General features: G+C 33.9%; 1 protein-coding gene across 1 annotated transcript; it reads right to left on the reverse strand.

Moving 5' to 3' along the window:
- Nucleotides 1–16,678: 16,678 nt before the first annotated feature.
- Nucleotides 16,679–17,570, reverse strand: LOC127129112 (zinc finger protein 1-like). Its single transcript, XM_051058410.1, has one exon. It carries the CDS (start codon nucleotides 17,535–17,537, stop codon nucleotides 16,875–16,877), a length of 663 nt encoding a protein of 220 aa, XP_050914367.1. The 5' UTR covers nucleotides 17,538–17,570; the 3' UTR covers nucleotides 16,679–16,874.
- Nucleotides 17,571–18,503: the final 933 nt, after the last annotated feature.

Here is an 18,503-nt window from a genome sequence, read left to right on the forward strand (position 1 = left end):
AAATGAGAAACACATTTCCAAATTCCATAAAGATGGACTCTTAGAATCTTTTGATTATGAATCATATGAGACATGCCGATCTTGTTTAATTTGAAAGATGACAAAGTCTCCATTCACAGGAAAACGTGAAAGAGCTAATGATCTTTTGGCCCTCATACATACTGATGTATGTGGACCATTGAACATACCAGCCAGAGGAGGTTTTCAGTACTTCATCACATTTACTGATGATTTTAATAGATATGGTTATGTGCATTTAATGAAACATAAATCAAAGTCCTTTGAAAAGTTCAAGGAATTACATAATGAAGTACGAAACCAAATAGGTAAAAATATTAAAACTCTTCGATCAGATCGAGGTGGTGAGTATTTCAACCTAGAGTTTGATGACCATCTGAAAGAGTGTGGGATCATATCCCAACTTACTCCTCCTGGAACACCTCAATGTAACGGTGTATCTGAGAGAAGAAATCGAACCTTGTTAGACATGGTCCGACCCATGATGAGTCACGCCGATCTTCCAAACTCCTTTTGGGGACATGCACTATTGACAACAGCTTACACACTTAATCGTGTTCCATCCAAAAAGGTTAAGAAGACACCATATGAGATATGGAGTGGTAAGAAACCACATATGTCTTACATGAAGATTTGGGGTTGTGAAGTTTATGTGAAACGACAAATTTTAACTAAGCTTGAGCCCAAATCTGACAAATGCTTATTTGTGGGGTATCCTAAAGAAACAAGAGGGTATTACTTCTACAATCCTTCTGAGGGCAAAGTGTTTGTCGCTCGAACTGGAGTTTTCCTAGAAAAGGATTTTATTTCCAAAGGAATCAGTGGGAGGAAAGTAGAGCTTGAAGAAATTCAAGAATCATAAAGCATTGATACACCTATGGAGGAATTAGAGCAGGAAACACAAGTAGTTGTGGAAGAGCAACCTGGTCAAGTAAAACAAGACCAACGTAGGTCAAGCAGGATACGTCACCTACCTGAGAGATATGGATATCTTATAACTAATCAAGGTGATGTATTACTCATGGATCAAGATGAGCCTGTGACCTACCAAGAGGCCATAACTGGTCCCGAGTCTGAGAAGTGGCTAGAAGCCATGAAATCTGAAATGGATTCCATGTACACAAACCAAGTTTGGACCTTGGTAGAGCCTCCTGTAGGAGTTAACCCTATAGGATGCAAGTGGGTCTTCAAAAAGAAGACTGACATGGATGGTAAGGTACATACCTATAAGGCAAGATTAGTTGCAAAAGGATATAAAAAAATTCATGGGGTTGACTATGATGAAACCTTTTCACTAGTTGCAATGCTTAAATATGTTCCAATTTTACTTGCTATCGTTGTATATCATGATTATGAAATATGGCAGATGGATGTTAAAACTGCTTTCCTTAATGGGAATCTTCTTAAGGATGTGTACATGACACAACCTAAAGGATTTGACATACCAGAAGAAGCCCAAAAGATATGTAAGTTACAAAGATCAATCTATAGATTGAAGCAAGCTTCCAGAAGCTGGAATCTTTGTTTTGATGAAACACTAAAACAATATGGATTCATCAAGAACGAAGATGAGCCTTGTGTCTACAAGAAGGTTAGTGGGAGCATGATCATTTTCCCGGTATTATATGTAGATGACATATTACTCATTGGAAACGATGTCCCTAACCTGCAACAAGTAACGTCTTGGTTGGGGAAATGCTTTTCTATGAAGGAACTAGGTGAAGCATCCTATATATTAGGAATCAGGATCTATAGAGATAGATCACAAAAATTTCTTGGCCTAAGTCAGAGTACATACATAGACAAATTGTTGTGACGCTTTAATATGTATGATTCCAAGAAAGGATTCATACCTATGCAACATGGCTTGTATCTATCAAAATCACAATCCCATTCAACTAAGGAAGAAAGGGATCGCATGAATAAGATTCCATATGCATCTGCAATAGGATCTATCATGTATGCCATGTTATATACTCGACCATATGTCTCGTATGCTTTAAGTGTTGGTGTAAGCCCTAGAGGCCAATACTTTTGGTACTTGTATCGAATTATTTATTAATAATAAAATGCTTTTTCTTTATTATGTTTGTTTAATAAAGTCCCTAGAATAACTAGTCCGTTTAATGTATACAGTGTGACTTAATCATGAGATCAGATTAATCATAAGGACATTATTCTTAAAGTATCCGTAGTCGAGCTTTATTGTGAAGTGGGATAACATTAAAGCATTAAGACTATTATGTATATAAACTGATGATCACATCTCATGGATCATGGATAAGGAGTTATCAAGTCTTAAACATAGGTATGAATATTAAGAGTAATATTTATACTGGATTAACCTGCTATGAGAATACTATATAGAATGTTATGCAAAGTGTCATAAGTTATTCTCATGGTGATAATGGTGTATACCACCCTTCGACCTGAAACCACTATGGACCCTAGATGTAGAGTCGAGTGCCTTATTACTGATCAAACATTGTCCGTAACTGGATGACCATAAAGGCAGTTGATGGGTACTCCACAAAGCATGCTAAGGGACATGAGTGACCTAGATGGAATTTGCCCATCCTGCGTAACAGGATAAATATCTATGGGTCCAATATTGAACTGAACAAGGATGACACGGTCTATGCCTTGTGTTCAATATAGACATAAGGGCAAAAAGGTAATTTTGCACATAAGTATTATTACAAAAGGATTTGTTAAATCTTATGACACTTTCGTGTCTTGGGTAGCAGTGTTGTGTTGCTAGATACCGCTCACTGTTTATTATGTTAAATACGTGATTTAATATAATTGTCAATGCCGCGAAAACCTATAGGGTCACACACAAAAGGACGAATAGATGAGAGATATAGTAACTAAGGAACACTGTAAGGTACGGTGTACTTAAGTGAATTGTAGAACATTGTAAGGTACTGTGTACTTAAGTAGAATACGAAATATGGTAAGGTACCACACGCTTAAGTGATTTTGGCATATTATAAGATATGGGCCACACACACTTAAGTGGGCTTTTTTAGCTTGCAGCCCAAACAAGTGGTTCTATAAATAACCCTTGTGTAGAAGCATTTGTGCAGTTGCAATTTCATTTCTCTCTCTCTCTCTCTCTCTCTCTCTCTCTCTCTCACACACACACACACACACACACACACACACACACACACACACACACACACTCAAAGCCTTCATTCATAGCAGCTAGCACTGAGATTGAAGGAATTCATTCGTGTGGACTGAGTAGAGGCGTTGTCACCATTCAACGTTCGTGATCGCTCCGTAGATCTGCATCAAAGGTTTTAATCTCCATAAGCGGTAACGATTCTATCACTGATCATGCCCATTCGTAAGGATCACTAAAGGAGATTTTTTTTAATTCCGCTACATTTTGGATCGCCCTTCTCCTTCAGTGGTATCAGAGCCACTTACGAAACTATGCATCTGATAGCTATTTATTTTCTATATTAATATGATTAAAAGACATAATGAATTAAAGAATAAACGAGTAATTAAATTTGGCATCATGTGTGTACGATTTGGATGATTGATGTTGACTATGCTTCGGAATCCGACGTTAGTATGGTGAAGCAACGATTCCACGATCGTCCATAGGTTACGCAATTGAGATCGATCAAGTTATATATATGATATAAGTAATCCTAATGCAAAATACGGTATATATGATATACTGTTTTTGTTTTGTTCATTCAAACACTTAATGGTTGTTTTCCTTTGAGCGATCAATGGTCATTTGCTTCTTGATCCGACATTAGTATGGTGAAGCAATGACGTGTTGATCAATCATTGTGAATTAATAATCAAGGTGTGTTTGATGGTCTGAAATTGGTGCATTAGGGTTAATGACGACACAAGGGTTATGCTATGAAAGAGTTATGCGATTAGGGTTGTGATTGTGCAAGAGTTATGCTTTTAAGTATCAAGTGTTGATGTGAAAAACGACGTCGATTTCAAATTAATTGTTCGTTAAAATTTTTAGTGTGATCGGTCGCCGAAATTTAATTTGGTTTTAATTAATTAACAGAATTTAAATTAATAATAATAATGTGTTTATTATTATTGTCTTGTGGTGATCGGTTATGGCCTTAGTTTTCCTTTATTTTGTTTTGGGATTTTAAAATACGACTTGTGTGTCATGCATCTCTTTTAATCTCTTAATGTAACTTCTTTTCTCATCTCACTCCCTCGTATGTAAAACAAGTTTCTCATCTCATAACTGGTCCCGAGTCTAAGAAGTGGCTAGAAGCCATGAAATTTGAAATGGATTCCATGTACACAAACCAAGATTGGACCTTGGTAGAGCCTCCTGTAGGAGTTAACCCTATAGGATGTAAGTGGGTCTTCAAAAAGAAGACTGACATGGATGGTAAGGTACATACCTATAAGGCAAGACTAGTTGCAAAAGGATATAAACAAATTCATGGGGTTGACTATGATGAAACCTTTTCACCAGCTGCAATGCTTAAATCTGTTCGGATTTTACCTGATATCGCTGCATATCATGATTATGAAATATGGCATATGGATGTCAAAACTGGTTTCCTTAATGGGAATCTTCTTGAGGGTGTGTACATAACACAGCCTGAAGGATTTGACATACCAGAAGAAGCCCAAAAGATATGTAAGTTACAAAGATCAATCTATGGATTGAAGCAAGCTTCCAGAAGCTGGAATCTTCGTTTTGATGAAACAGTAAAACAATATGGATTCATCAAGAACGAAGATGAGCCTTGTGTCTACAAGAAGGTTAGTGGGAGCATGATCGTTTTCCTGGTATTATATGTAGATGACATATTACTCATTGGAAATGATGTCCCTACCCTGCAACAAGTAAAGTCTTGGTTGGGGAAATGCTTTTCTATGAAGGACCTAGGTGAAGCAGCCTATATATTAGGAATCAGAATCTATAGAGATAGATCACATAAATAGCTTGGCCTAAGTCAGAGTACATACATAGACAAAGTTTTGAGACACTTTAATATGCATGATTCCAAGAAAGGATTCATACCTTTGCAACATGGCATGTGTCTATCAAAAACACAATCCCCTTCAACTAAGGAAGAAAGGGATCACATGAATAAGATTACATATGCATCTGCAATAGGATCTATCATGTATGGCATATTATGTACTCGACCAGATGTCTCGTATGCTTTAAGTGCAACGAGTAGGTACCAATCTGATTCCAATGATGCTCATTGGGTAGCTGTCAAGAATATCCTTAAGTATTTGACAAGGACTAAGGACTCATTCTTGATATATGGAGGCTAGAAAGAGCTTGTTGTAATTGGATACACTGATGCTAGCTTCCAGACAGATAAGGATGACTTTAGATCACAATCTGGTAATGTGTTTTACTTAAACGGTGGCGCTGTGAGCTGGAAAAGTTCAAAGCAAGATACAGTTGCTGATTCTACAACCGAGGTCGAGTATATTGCTGACTCAAGTGCAATAAAGGAAATTGTTTGGATCAAAAAGTTCATTAGTGAACTTGGCATAGTTCCTAGCATTGTGGATCCCATTGGTCTCTATTGTGATAACAATGGTGCTATCGCACAAGCTAAGGAGCCTAGATCTCACCAACGATACAAACACATACTTAGGCGTTATCACCTCATTCAAGAGATAATAGATAGATGAGATGTGAAAATATGCAGAGTACCTACACTTGACAATATTGATGACCCACTAACAAAGCCTCTTGCGCAGTAGAAGCATGATGACCATACTAGATCTATGGGCATTAGGGGTATGCTTGATTGGCTCTAGTGCTAATGGGAGATTGTTGGTGTAAGCCCTAGAGGCCAATACTTTTGGTATTTGTATCGAATTATTTATTAATAATAAAAGGCTTTTTCTTTATTATGTTTGTTTAATAAAGTCCCTAGAATAGCTAGTCCGTTTAATGTATCAAGTGTGACTTAATCATGAGATCACATTAAACATCAGGACACTATTCTTAAAGTATATGTAGTCGAGATTTGTTGTGAAGTGGGATAGCATTAAAGCATTAAGACTATTATGTATATAGACTGATGATCACATCTCATGGATCATGGATAAGGAGTTGTCAAGTCTTAAAGATAAGTATGAATATTAAGAGTAATATTTATACTGGATTAACCTGCTATGAGAATACTATATAGAATGTTATGCAAAGTGTCATAAGTTATTCTCATGGTGATAATAGTGTATACCACCCTTCGACCTGAAACTACTATGGACCCTAGATGTAGAGTCGAGTGTCTTATTGTTGATCAAACGTTGTCCGTAACTGGATGACCATAAATACAGTTGATGGATACTCCATGAAGCATGTTGAGGGATATGAGTGACCTAGATGGAATTTCCCCATCCTACGTAACATGATAAATGTCTATGGGCCCAATATTGAACTGGAAAAGGATGACACAGTCGATGCCTTGTGTTCAATATAGACATAAGGGCAAAAGGGTAATTATACACATAAGTATTATCACAAAAGGATTTGTCAGATCGCATGACATTTTCGTGTCTTGGGTAGTAGTGATGTGTCGCTAGATACCGCTCACTGTTTATTATGTTAAATACTTGGTTTAATATAATTGCTAATGTCGCAAAAACCTACAGGGTCACACACAAAAGGAGGGATTGATGCGAGATAGAGTAACTAAGGAACACCGTAAGATACAGTGCACTTAAGTGAATTGTAGAACATCGTAAGGTAAGGTGTGCTTAAGTAGAATACGAAATATGGTAAGGTACCACGCGCTTAAATGATTTTGGCATATTATAAGATATGGGCCACATACACTTAAGTGGGATTTTTAGCTTGCAGCCCACACAAGTGGTTCTATAAATAGAACCCTTATACATAAGCATTTGTGCAGTTGTAATTTTCTCTCTCTCTCTCTCTCTCTCTCTCTCTCTCTCTCACTGACTCACTCAAAGCCTTCATTCGTAGCAGCTAGCACTGAGATTGAAGGAATCCATTCATGTGGACTGAGTAGAGGCGTTGTCACCATTCAACTTTCGTGATCGCTCTGTAGATCTGCATCAAAGGTTTCAATCGCCACAAGAGGTAACAATTCTATCACTGATCATGCCCATTCATAAGGATCACCAAAGGAGACTTTTTTTTAAAATTTCGTTGGGTTTTGGACCGCTTTTCTCCTTCAGGTCATTCAAAGAGGCTAAGGCAAACAACAATCTAATTGTGGTTGTCCTTACTACTGGTGCATATGTGTCAAAGTAATTTATACCTTCCTTTTGCCACTAATATCGCCTTATAAGTGTTTAAGGCACCATCACTACGATATTTCCTTTTAAACACCCACTTGTATCAAATGGGCCTTGATCCCTTTGGTAAATTAACAAGTTCCCAAGTGTGGTTTGATACAATTGAATCCATTTCATCTTGGATAGAGTCCTTCCAAAAAGAGGAGTCCCTTGAAGTTATTGTTTCCTTGTAAGTTTTAGGATTATCCTCTAGTTGAAGAATGATCGGAATACTTTGAACGAAATTCTTACAATTTCCTTCAAATAGATAAAAGGAAATAAATTAAGGATCAATTTCATCTGGTCCTAGATTCTTTGTTTTCCGGACTCTCTTACTTATCCTAGGCTCAGATTGTGATTCAATGATTCGAGATATGCCTTCAGGTTGTATTTCTACAATCTGAGAAGAATCTTCTTCACAAGATTCTTTATTTGCAGTCGACTCTGATACTTTATCCTCGGTGATAAGATTTTCAAAGAATTCTACATCCCGAGATTCTACAATTACATTAGACTATAAATTTAAGAGTCTATATGCTTTACTATTTTGTACATATCCTACAAAGGCACATCTTATCCCTCGAGGACCTAACTTAGTTCTTTTAGGATCTATGTTTTTGTAGTAAGCCACACACCTCTACACTTTAAAGTAACCGATATTTGGTGCTCTGCCTTCCCATGCCTCATATGGAGAAATATCGGTTTTCATTAAAGGAATCCTATTAATTATGTAACAAGCGGATAGTAAGGCCTCACCCCACAAATTGAGGGGTAATTCAGAATGCATCAACATGACATTCATCATCTCTTGGTATATTCGATTCTTTCTTTTGGCCATGCCATTTTGTTGCTGTGTGCGAGGTGTCGAACATTCATGTATTATGTCGTGTTCTTCACAAAATTCATCAAATTCAGTAGAAAAATATTCACCGCCCCTATCACTCTGAATGACTTTTATACTTCTACTTAATTGATTTTCGACTTCTGCTTTGTAAATCTTAAAGGAGTTAAAAGCATCATCTTTATGCTTTAAGAGATATACACGGGTGTATCTAGAAGAATCATCGATTAACGTAATAAAATATCTATTTCCCCCACGAGTTAACATGCCATTAAATTCGCACAAATCTGAATGTACAAGATCAAGTAGGTTTGTGTTTCTTTCAACACTTTTGAAAGTTTTCTTAGTCATCTTTGATTTAACACATAATTCACATTTTGTGAAATCATTTATATTACATGAAATCAATCCAGATTTAATTAGTCTCTTCATAGAACTAATATCGGAATGTGTTAATTTATTGTGCCGTAGTTTTGCTCACTGTAGCAATTATGTCATCATTTGTATGAACTGCATTGATCTCGGTTTTTGACTTGTTGTTCCTATAATCTCGAGCATAGTGTCCATGTTTTCCACAAACAAAACATCCGTTTTTTGGACCCTTATGACCGTCGGAATTCTTGAACTTGTTATGTTCCTTTTTTGGTCCAAGATGACTCTTCATGCTATCATGTTTCTTCTTTTCTTTGGTGTTCACGACATTGGCTTTAGAAAGACCACATATTCTGATTTCTCCTTCTCTTTCGATTCCTCCTCGATTCAAAGATGTTTCTGGATTTTCTCCAAAGAGAAGTTCTCAGAAATATGCAAGAATTTCTTTCTGTAGCCTTTCCAAGAAGGTGGTAGTTTTGAAATGATTGCACCGACTTGAAAAGTCTCAAGGATGTATATTTTTACCACTTTTATTTTATTCACCAGGACTTGCAACTCATGCACTTGGGGAAGAATGGGCTTGGGGTCTAAATTTAAAATCAAAATATTTAGAAATTAAAAACTTCTTCGTACCTTCCTATTCGGCCTTGAATTTGAACTCGAGTGCTTTCCAGATTTCTGTTGCAGACGGATTATCTATATAGAGGTCGTAGAGAAGATCACACAACATGTTTAGAATATGTCCACGACATAGTAGTTCGTCCTCCTTATGTTTCTTGCAATACTTCTTAAATTCTTCAGAGTCTTTTTCAGTTGGTTCCGGAATCAGTGTTAAATCAGGATCTAAGACATAATAAACCTTCAGGGCAGTCAGTAGGAATTTCATCTTACCTTTCTATATAGCGTAGTTGATTCCATCAAAGCGGTCCAACTTGACAAGATCCTGATTCATAACTTTGATGCTTGAAACTACAGCGACGGAAGCCATTGTGTAAATATTTTTAAGACTGTTAGATATTTCGGTAAGATTAAATGAATCCAAGTTGAATCGTGAACAAAGTCATTTTTCTTAAAAGTATTTCAAGCACTCTCTTTCATGTCTTAGAGTTGGAAAACAAGAATACTCAGGATAATTCAGCATATTAATTGAGTTTGCACAAGACAAGTGAAAAACTCAAATGCAAGGAAGTGTATCTGGAATATTTAAGAGGATATGAAGATTTTGAATGAATGATTTTCGAATTCAGAATCATGTATTTATAGGCCATGCATGTGTTGTTTCATAAGTTTGCAACTCTTGATGAAACAACACCTTTTCAGCATATGTTGCAACGATTCACCTATAATAATACAATGCACCACTTCATGAAGTGTTGTATATTTTGAATTCAAAATCAAACAATAAGAAACGACCAAAATCTTGGAGCAATGATAATTAATTCGTGGCCGACCCGCGAATAGCCTGATTGCTCCGATGCGTTGTGCCTAAGTGATCAAGTGCCTCCTATAATTCGCCACTAGTACCTCTATGTCTACGCCCTCGGACCAGGTCCCGGAGCCGGCGTCGCCGGTGGCGACACCGGCGAGGGGTTGTTTGAATGTGACAAGTGACATAGTGTTTGGGACCACCACATATGTCGATGTTGCACCTTATCCTCTTTGGCTCCTTTGGTGAGTTTAACGTTTCAAGGTCTTTATAAATGCTTTTAAAGTTAACTCCACTTTCTATGTGGGACTATTTACAAGCATTTATTATCATTAACTCACTTGCCCATTTTTGTCATATTGGAACACATCCATGACAATTATTGTTCATAATTTCCAACATAAAAAGACTTCTTTTTCTTCTTCTTCTTCTTGATCTGATATTTTTTCCTATAAAAAAATTGACCAAACCTTTAAATCATTTCGATATCACCCTCTTAGCATTTTTTGTTGCAAAATCATTAATAATTCGTTGATAATCAAGGTTCTTCAAAGAATTATTTTAAATTGAAATTAATGCAAGACTATTTAATCTATCTTGTGATATAGTAGATCTCAAATAAGATTTTAATAATTTTAATTTAGAAAAACTTTTTTTAGTAGATGCAAGATTGATAGGAGTAGTCAATATTATTTTATAAGTTATGTATGCATTAGGAAAACAATTAAAAGTATTTAGAGAACTTGATATCATATAGCTTGATTATGATTCCATTGTTAAAACTTCTCTAACAACTTTCAATTTTTTCAAACAAAATTTCACCATCAAGATCAACAGAATCGTCATGTTTTAAAGAAGTTTCAAGATGTTTACAACATATTTTCAAGTCCATATCAGACAATAATCTAAGTCTTTCAATACTAAACAAGAATCCAAAAATATTTTCATATGTGCCATACTGCTCAAATCTTCTATCAAGCGAGTCAATTGTTTGATTTGCAATATATAAGAAAGAGTGATTTCGAAAAGACTCTTTAGTAGACTCAAGATTCAACTGTGTGGATTGAGATGGATTTTCATCATAGTGTTATTTTCCTTACATGGGCCTGTACAAGTGCATGTGAGGCCCAAGAATGAATGGAAATCCATGCTGAGATCAAATAGAAGTGAATTGGACGTACAATTGGCTTGGCATTTGCTTGCACATGAAGTTACAAAGTGAAATGCAAAAATGAACATAAATATAAAGCTCTTCGAAACTCACTCATGGAAAGTCCAAAAAATTAATGTGAGTAATGGTTGGAAAGCCCTTGAAATAAGGAACAAAAGTCATGTTGGGAAAAAATTCATTTGGCAATTGGAAATTTATAAAAACTGGCTGTGAAGGTTTGGGTACAAAATATGTCTAGGTTCTCCTTTGATTTTTTTTACCAAAACCAAGCCTCTTCAAGCCCTTCTGTTTCAATGATGCAAGCTTCAAATGGAAACACCTGCAACATCAAAGTTGTAGATATTTTCAATATGATCAATTTAGACTTAAATTTTGCATCATTTGGATTTTTCATGAGAAAGTTATTGGCACTTGAAGTTGGACATTTTTCAAATTCAATGACTTAGGTCCAAAGTGACCTATAATGTTTTGTATTATCATATGTACTTATTTTGGGATTATGAAATTTTATCCAACATAACATTTGAATTAGACATCTTAAGATTTCCAATGCAATTTGTCTCACCTCAAAATCATAAAAATTAAGGAAGTTAGGTCCTTGGGAAGTTGACCCAAAATTAGGGTTTCAGTCAAAATGACCTATAATGTTTTGAAATGAATGATGACCTTACAAGTTTCAAATGGATTTTTGATGAAAATGAAATTTGTTCATATGGTTCTTAATAACATATTTGATCTTGGGATCATATTCATTTGACAAACACATCACAAGTTGTATCTCAGTGATCCTCAATTTAGTTAGATGACTTGACTGGTCAACTTCTCAAGGCCAAACTTCAAATCTTGATGAATGAATTGAGGGATACATATATGATGATTAGAAACTTGGTGGACCATTTTCATGCTTGCTTTCATCTTCATCTAGCCACTTCATTGAGCTTAAGAGCCTCCTAGGAGCATGGGAACACATGATTACTTGAGCTTCAAAACAAAAAGAGTTAGTGACACATTTTTGTGCTTTTGCTTAATAATCAAAATAAGAAAAGCAATAATATAAAATACAAGCATCCTTGGTGGTCTCAAACCACTCACACAAGTCCCAACCTAGGGTTAAGGAGCCAAACATGCTATGATCCTTGAGGCAATGCAATGAGCAATGATATGATGCCATAAGGGATCTTAGGGTCAAAATTAGGGTATTACAGTACCAAGGTTGTTGTGTACTTGCTGTGATGTCAGACCGAATGTCCTGACATTTTGTTTCAGAGAATTCTGTTTGTGCTTAGGCTGTTGTGTACTTGCTGTGATGTTAGACAGAATGTCCTGACATTTTGTTTCAGAGAATTATGTTTGTGATTAGGTTGTTGTGTGCTTGATGTGATGTCATACAAAATGTCTTGACATTTTATTTTTGAAGGAGGCTTAGAGTGTGAGAGTTTATTTCTCTCTATGTCTTTTCTGTGAGGTTGGGTTTCTACTACTTATTTCTGTTGCGCGTGCCTCTGATATATCTTGGTGTTATACCAAGTGTTTGGTTTTGTGCTTGTGATTATTGTTATTGTTTTATCTTTTCTCCAGCTATATGATGCAAAGGATGTTTTAGCCAAAATTTTCCAAAAGGGGAGATTGTTAGTTCTGTGTTTTTATGATTGGCATCAATTTTGTTAAAACTTGTATCACAGTAAGATGTTGAGCAAGATGTCGTGACATTATGATCAAACATCTTTGAATGTTCTATTTTACTTCTTGGAAGACTTATTTTATCATGAGATATCTGAAAATCATCTGAATGTTTAACTATCATATCTGACTGTCCAAGAAGGTTTATTTTAGGAACTCTTGTTTCGTTTCCAACTGTGCAGTTGTTTCATAAAAAGGGATGTTGAGACATTTAAGGAAACATTTGATTTTATTTTGCAGAAGATTATGCAGACTGGATGTCGAAATATTTATCAATACATCGGATTTTATTCTATAGAAGATTGTGCAGACTGGATGTTAAAACATTTATGCAGACATCAGATTTGATTCTATAGAAGATTGTGTAGACGAGATGTCGAAACATTTATGGAGACATCAGATTTGATTCTGCAGTACAAATGTCGAAACATTTAAAGAAACATCAGATATGATTATGTAGAATGGATGTCGAAACATTTAAGGCGATATTTGATTTTATTTGATCAAATATTATGCAGAAAAATATCAAAACATTTAAGGAGACATCATATTTTATTTGATCAAATATTATGCAGAACATATGTCAAAACATTTAATGAGACATCAAATTTGATTTGATCATATTTGATTTGATTTGGTTTGTTTTAATATGCTATTTTTTTAGTCTGAAGCCCATGCTTACCAAAGACTATTTAAAGAGGACGTTACCAAACCTAATTTATAGAAGAATCATCGTTGGAAATTGTCTTTGTTAGGGTTTAGTTGTCATTTTTATTTGTGAGCCATTCTAGTATCTCTTTGATACTTGAATTGGACCGAGTTTATTGAGTTGTAATTGTGAATCATTCACGAGTTTTTAAGCAAGAGTGCATTATGTTTAATTAGAAGTGTGTCTTTTGTTCTTTGATTGTTTTTCGATTGTTATCATTGTTGTGTGATTGAAGGGAAGTGAGAAGGGTCTCATATCTAGGAGAGTCTTAGATAGAAATTCCACGGGTAGTGATTAGGTGATAAGTTTATAAAATCATAGGTTGTTTAGAACTTCAAAGTAATACTATTATAGTGGATTTCTTTCCTGGCTTGGTAGCCCCCAAATGTAGGTGACGTTGCACAAAATTGGGTTAACAACTGATTGCGTTATTTCTTTTCATACTGTTATTTAAATCTTGTTATTATTTGTGGTGTAATAATGTGTTGACCCTGAGGTCGTGACATCATGTACAACATCAAGGATCTGCTTGTCAAAATTTTAATTATGGTAGGTTTCTTACTGTACTAGAAAGGTACACCGATGCGAGTTGGATATCGAGTGTTGGAGATCATAAATATACAATTTAGTGGATATTTACGCTATCTAGAGGTATACTTTTTTTGGAAGAGAGAGAAACAAACATGTATTACTCTTTCGACGATGGAATCAGAGTTTGTGGCTCTTGCTTCTACTGGTCAAAAAGCAGAATGGTTAAGGGACCTTCTGTTAGAAGTTTCATTAGCTAAAGACAATGTTTCAAAATGTTAATACATTGCGATAGCCAAGTCATCCTAGCTAGAGCATTCGGTGAATTGTACAATGGAAAATCTAGTCACATAGGTCGTAAATATTCTTTCGTGAGAAAATTAATTAAGGATGAAATCATTTCACTCACATATAGAAGAACAAACTATAATTTATCTGATCCATTTACTAAGTCATTGGTCAAAGATTTAGTAAATTCTACCTCAGGAGACATGTGATTAAAACTCCTTGAATACTAGTTTCGACAACGGTGGCAACCAAATATATAGTTAAGAAAACTTTAACCTAAGATTCAATGGGTAACAACAAACCAGTGATTTGGATGGTCCTGCAACATTATGTAATAATGTTGACTATTGCATTTGGAGGGTTGAGTTTTTTCAAACTCTTAATGAAGTTCTATGTTGAGAATATGTATCTCAGTTAAAGTAGATACAATATGAAATTCACCTATGTGAATTTCAATATGGTTTCGTCTCCAAGTGAGAGTTGGAGTTTCTTTCACGAAAAATTCACGAAACAAGAAAATCACATGGTCATAAATAATGTTAAGTGAGATATGTAAGCAAAGAACCATTAAAGAGTGTGTGTGTGAGGTAAGGTCGGTCTAATCACAATGGATAACATATCAAAATATTGCTACCTAAACTTTCGACTAAGGAGTGTGTGTTGTCCTTACTAAGGTTAAGTTTAAATCAAAAGATACTTAACAATAGTAACATTCTTTGTGGGGCCTCAAATTAACTATTATTAGTGAATATAAAAAATTAATAAATGAAAATATTTTTGTATCACATATAATAAATAAAATATTAAATGCTGAAAAATAGGATGTTTGGAAACCAAATGTTTTTTTCTCTTTTCTCACACGTTCTCACTTCTCTCTCCTCTCAAACGTTATTCTCTTCTCTCTTTCTCTGTTACAGCTGTTTGAAACCAGAAAAAAAAAATCTTATTTTTCCTTTTCAATCCTCTCTTTTATCAGGTTAGTTTATTCAATTAGTTACCTTTCATTTATTTTTATTGTGATTATTTGATTTTGAAGGTAGAAAAAATAGTAATTTTAGATTTATTTTAAATTTTAGGGTGAAATCCTATTTTAGTTCATGTATCAATATTGATTTTAGATTTTGGATTTTAGATTTTATGGTGGAAATGAGGGGTAACTTGTGTTCTTTATAAAATTATAATATTTAAATAAATAAAATTTTAGGGTGAAATGGGATACTAGTATACTGTATATACTATTCAGTAGTATCAAAATTCAAAACAAGAATACTGTTGGTGTTGGTGACGATTTTTATACCTACTTTTTTTCATAAGACCAAATTGCAATTTGGAATCTTTCAAAGCAAAATTAGTATGTATTAGTATTGATATTTTTTATGATTAATTTATAATTTATTTAATTAAATGTAATTTATTCTCTTACTATTAATTTATAATTTGCTTTTAATTTATAATCATTAAAATTATATATATATATATATATATATATATATATATATATATATATATATATATATATATATATATATATATATATATATATATATATATATACCCATTTTTAAAATTAGAACAGGGCCTCTGAATTGATTGAGTCGACTCTGGTAATTAATAACAATAAATGTCCATAGGGTGTGTTCCAAATGACAAGAAAATATACAAGTGAGTAAACGAATAATAAATGCATGAGAAATAGTCTCACTTAAAAAATATCATTCACTTTGAAAGCATTTATAAAGAGTTACATTTATTAACTCAACAAAAAAGGTAAATAGGATAAAGTGCCACATGGACAAGTGTGGTGGTCCTAAGCCTTATTCCACTTGTCTCCCTCACACACACCCTTGCTGGTGTCTCCACCAACTCCTGCTCCGAGACCGAGTCCGAGGGCATGGGCATATAGATGCTAATGACGGCTTGTAGGCAGCACTTGATCACTTAGGCATTTAAATTGATCATGTGAAACAACACTACTTTGGACTATAAATTGATCATTCTGAATTCATAAAATTATATTACAAATGTACATCCTCTTCAATAATTATATCTTGTGTATTCTTGAGCATCAACTCTAAGAGATTTGAGAATACTTAAAATGTTATAAGGAAAGTGATCTCTTCACGATTCAAGTCTAGATCCATTCAACTTAGAAGCATTATCTACCAATATCTATGAGTGACTTGAGAGAAAAAACTTTATATTATTTAATATTTTAAAAGTTAAAAATTTAACATGTATAAGGTTTCAACAAATATACCACCTTTAGATTTTAATCTTGTAACTTTTTTTTTGTTTAACTCTCATCCTTAACCCTTATATTTTTTTCTGATTGTTCTTTTGTTTTTGTTTGTTCAAATAAAATTAATTTAAATTAGAATTGTTCCTTGTAAAATATATAATACTCAATTTTAGTACACAAGAACTAAAACTAAATGCACCACAAATAATACTTTACAGCATACCCAAGTAATTTATCACAAATAATCCACAAGGATAGAGAGAGATAGGGTGCTTAATAATACATTAACATATTATTATCTATAAATTAAAATATAAATCAAAGTTTAAGGCTCAAATTAATATTTTTGGATGCTGCCTCCTCCTCCTCCTCCTGAGCATATTTGTGTTCATGGTCAGCATCGCTATTCGCACCTCCCTTTGAAACCAAACCAAATTCAATTTCAGGCATAGTAAGTTGTTGATTGACATTGTTTTGATCTATATGCTGAAAATGGTGCAAATCCCATGCATCAAAACTTGACGACCCTTCAGAATTGTGATTCATTATGTCAAATTCATAATATTGATATCCATACCCCACATTACCATTAGAGAAAAATTCCCAAACTTTGTTCATAGTTTCGTTCTTTTTCTGGAGTCCTCTCTCCACTTTGTGGCAATTTTGGTGTCCACCTAGTGCTTGTGGAGAAACAAACTTCTGGCTACAAAATTTGCACGAGTAAGCTTTTCGATTTCCTTTAGTTGGATCAATAATGAATCCAAAAAGAACAAATGGAGAAATTTCTTTGGATGAATTTGTTGATTTTTCTTCACCGTTATCATTTTTGAGACACTTTGAACTCTTGGATTCAGCGTCAAGTTTTTCTTCCAACACAATCACCTTTCGCTTGTTCTCATTCGTCTGTTTGGCTACTGATTCTTCATTCAGTTTTTCCTTCCCCTTGTTTGGATCATGATTAGTGTTGCACATGGCAAACATAGGGAAGGAAAAATGCTTTGTGTAGTTTAGAGTGTGAAAATTATTGTGAATCTAAACACATGCTTTTATAGTATTTAGATTTCCAAATGTATTTAGGTTTGGTAAGTAAAGCAATCTTGAGGATTGATTTATTAATATTATATTTAAAGTAATATTTTTTCTCTTTTTTATATACATTTTTTTACATAAAATAAACTTTAGATTAATTATTATAGGTGACACACCTTTACCCATTTTATACTAGAACTAAAATCACATGATGCGTAACTGGAATATTCAACTATTTATCGATGATTTTTTTTTTAATTTTTTGATAAAGAAAATGATAGTTAATTTATAGGGGCGACCCTGTGGGGGTGCGAGGAGTGCTACCGCACAGGGCCTCCGACTTTTTAGGGTCCTGAATTTGATCGATAGAGTCAATATAAATATAAGACTAACGAATATATATCACTAATTCTATTTTACCATATGATTGTAGTGTAGCCTAGTAGTGACCATACTATTTTGGTAGTAATATAACCTGGGTTTAATTCATTATTCTTACAGTTTATGTATATTTTTACTTTTATAAAAAAATGTCACCATATTGTTTTTAAATTTAATTTAATATTGCAATTAATTTAATAAATATTTTCTTTTATTAATATATTGAAGTATATCCTAATTAATTTTTTTCTTTTATTAATATATTGAAGTATATCCTAATTAATTTTTTTCTTTTATTAATACATTTTATAGATCTATAAAAAATTTTGAGATGTAATTTTGAAAATACTTATATTTTTGTATCATTGTCAATCACTACATTAATAAATTTGAAATAGTAGTTGTGAGACTTTGAAAATTTATAATTTTACATTGTTGATTGTTTATTAAATAAAACATTTCATTATTAATATTGTGGAAATTGTTCAAAGAATTTTTTTCTTTTATTAAATGGTATGAATTTTTTTTTATAAATCG

The sequence above is a fragment of the Lathyrus oleraceus genome, chromosome 3 (genome assembly GCF_024323335.1).
Source record: "Lathyrus oleraceus cultivar Zhongwan6 chromosome 3, CAAS_Psat_ZW6_1.0, whole genome shotgun sequence".
NCBI classification, from domain to species: Eukaryota; Viridiplantae; Streptophyta; class Magnoliopsida; order Fabales; family Fabaceae; genus Lathyrus; species Lathyrus oleraceus.